Source organism: Penaeus monodon, chromosome 27, assembly GCF_015228065.2.
Source record: "Penaeus monodon isolate SGIC_2016 chromosome 27, NSTDA_Pmon_1, whole genome shotgun sequence".
Taxonomy (NCBI): Eukaryota; Metazoa; Arthropoda; class Malacostraca; order Decapoda; family Penaeidae; genus Penaeus; species Penaeus monodon.
This window is the reverse complement of record NC_051412.1, coordinates 37,562,586-37,562,844: the sequence shown is the minus strand read 5'-3', so window position 1 is coordinate 37,562,844 and position 259 is coordinate 37,562,586. Positions and strand designations below refer to the sequence as shown.

Below are 259 nucleotides of genomic sequence, written 5' to 3'. Positions count from 1 at the left end.
AGATATCCGCCTTTAGCAAACCATTCTGCACGACCCAGTAAACGAATCCTCACTACTGACACACCACCCATGTTTATCCCTACTATAAGCGAATGCTCAACGTCTCAGTGCATGTTTTGATGTTGCATGTTGCAGCGAGAGACCTGTTCACACGTCACCACGGAGCCCTCAGTCGGGATATCACAGCGCTGAAGTACTCACTGCAAATGTCCATATTGAGTAAGTGTTCGAGAACTTTTAGAGGTGTAGGGACGTCAGA

At 47.5% G+C, this 259-nt stretch overlaps 1 protein-coding gene across 1 annotated transcript in view; it reads left to right on the top strand.

Annotated features, from left to right (window-relative positions):
* Positions 1 to 259, top strand: part of LOC119590516 — a gene marked incomplete in the record, with an annotated part of 54,991 nt that overhangs the window by 14,970 nt on the left and 39,762 nt on the right. Inside the window, 1 exon segment of the mRNA XM_037939164.1 lies at positions 136 to 219. Within this exon segment, the coding sequence (XP_037795092.1) occupies positions 207 to 219 (13 nt within the window).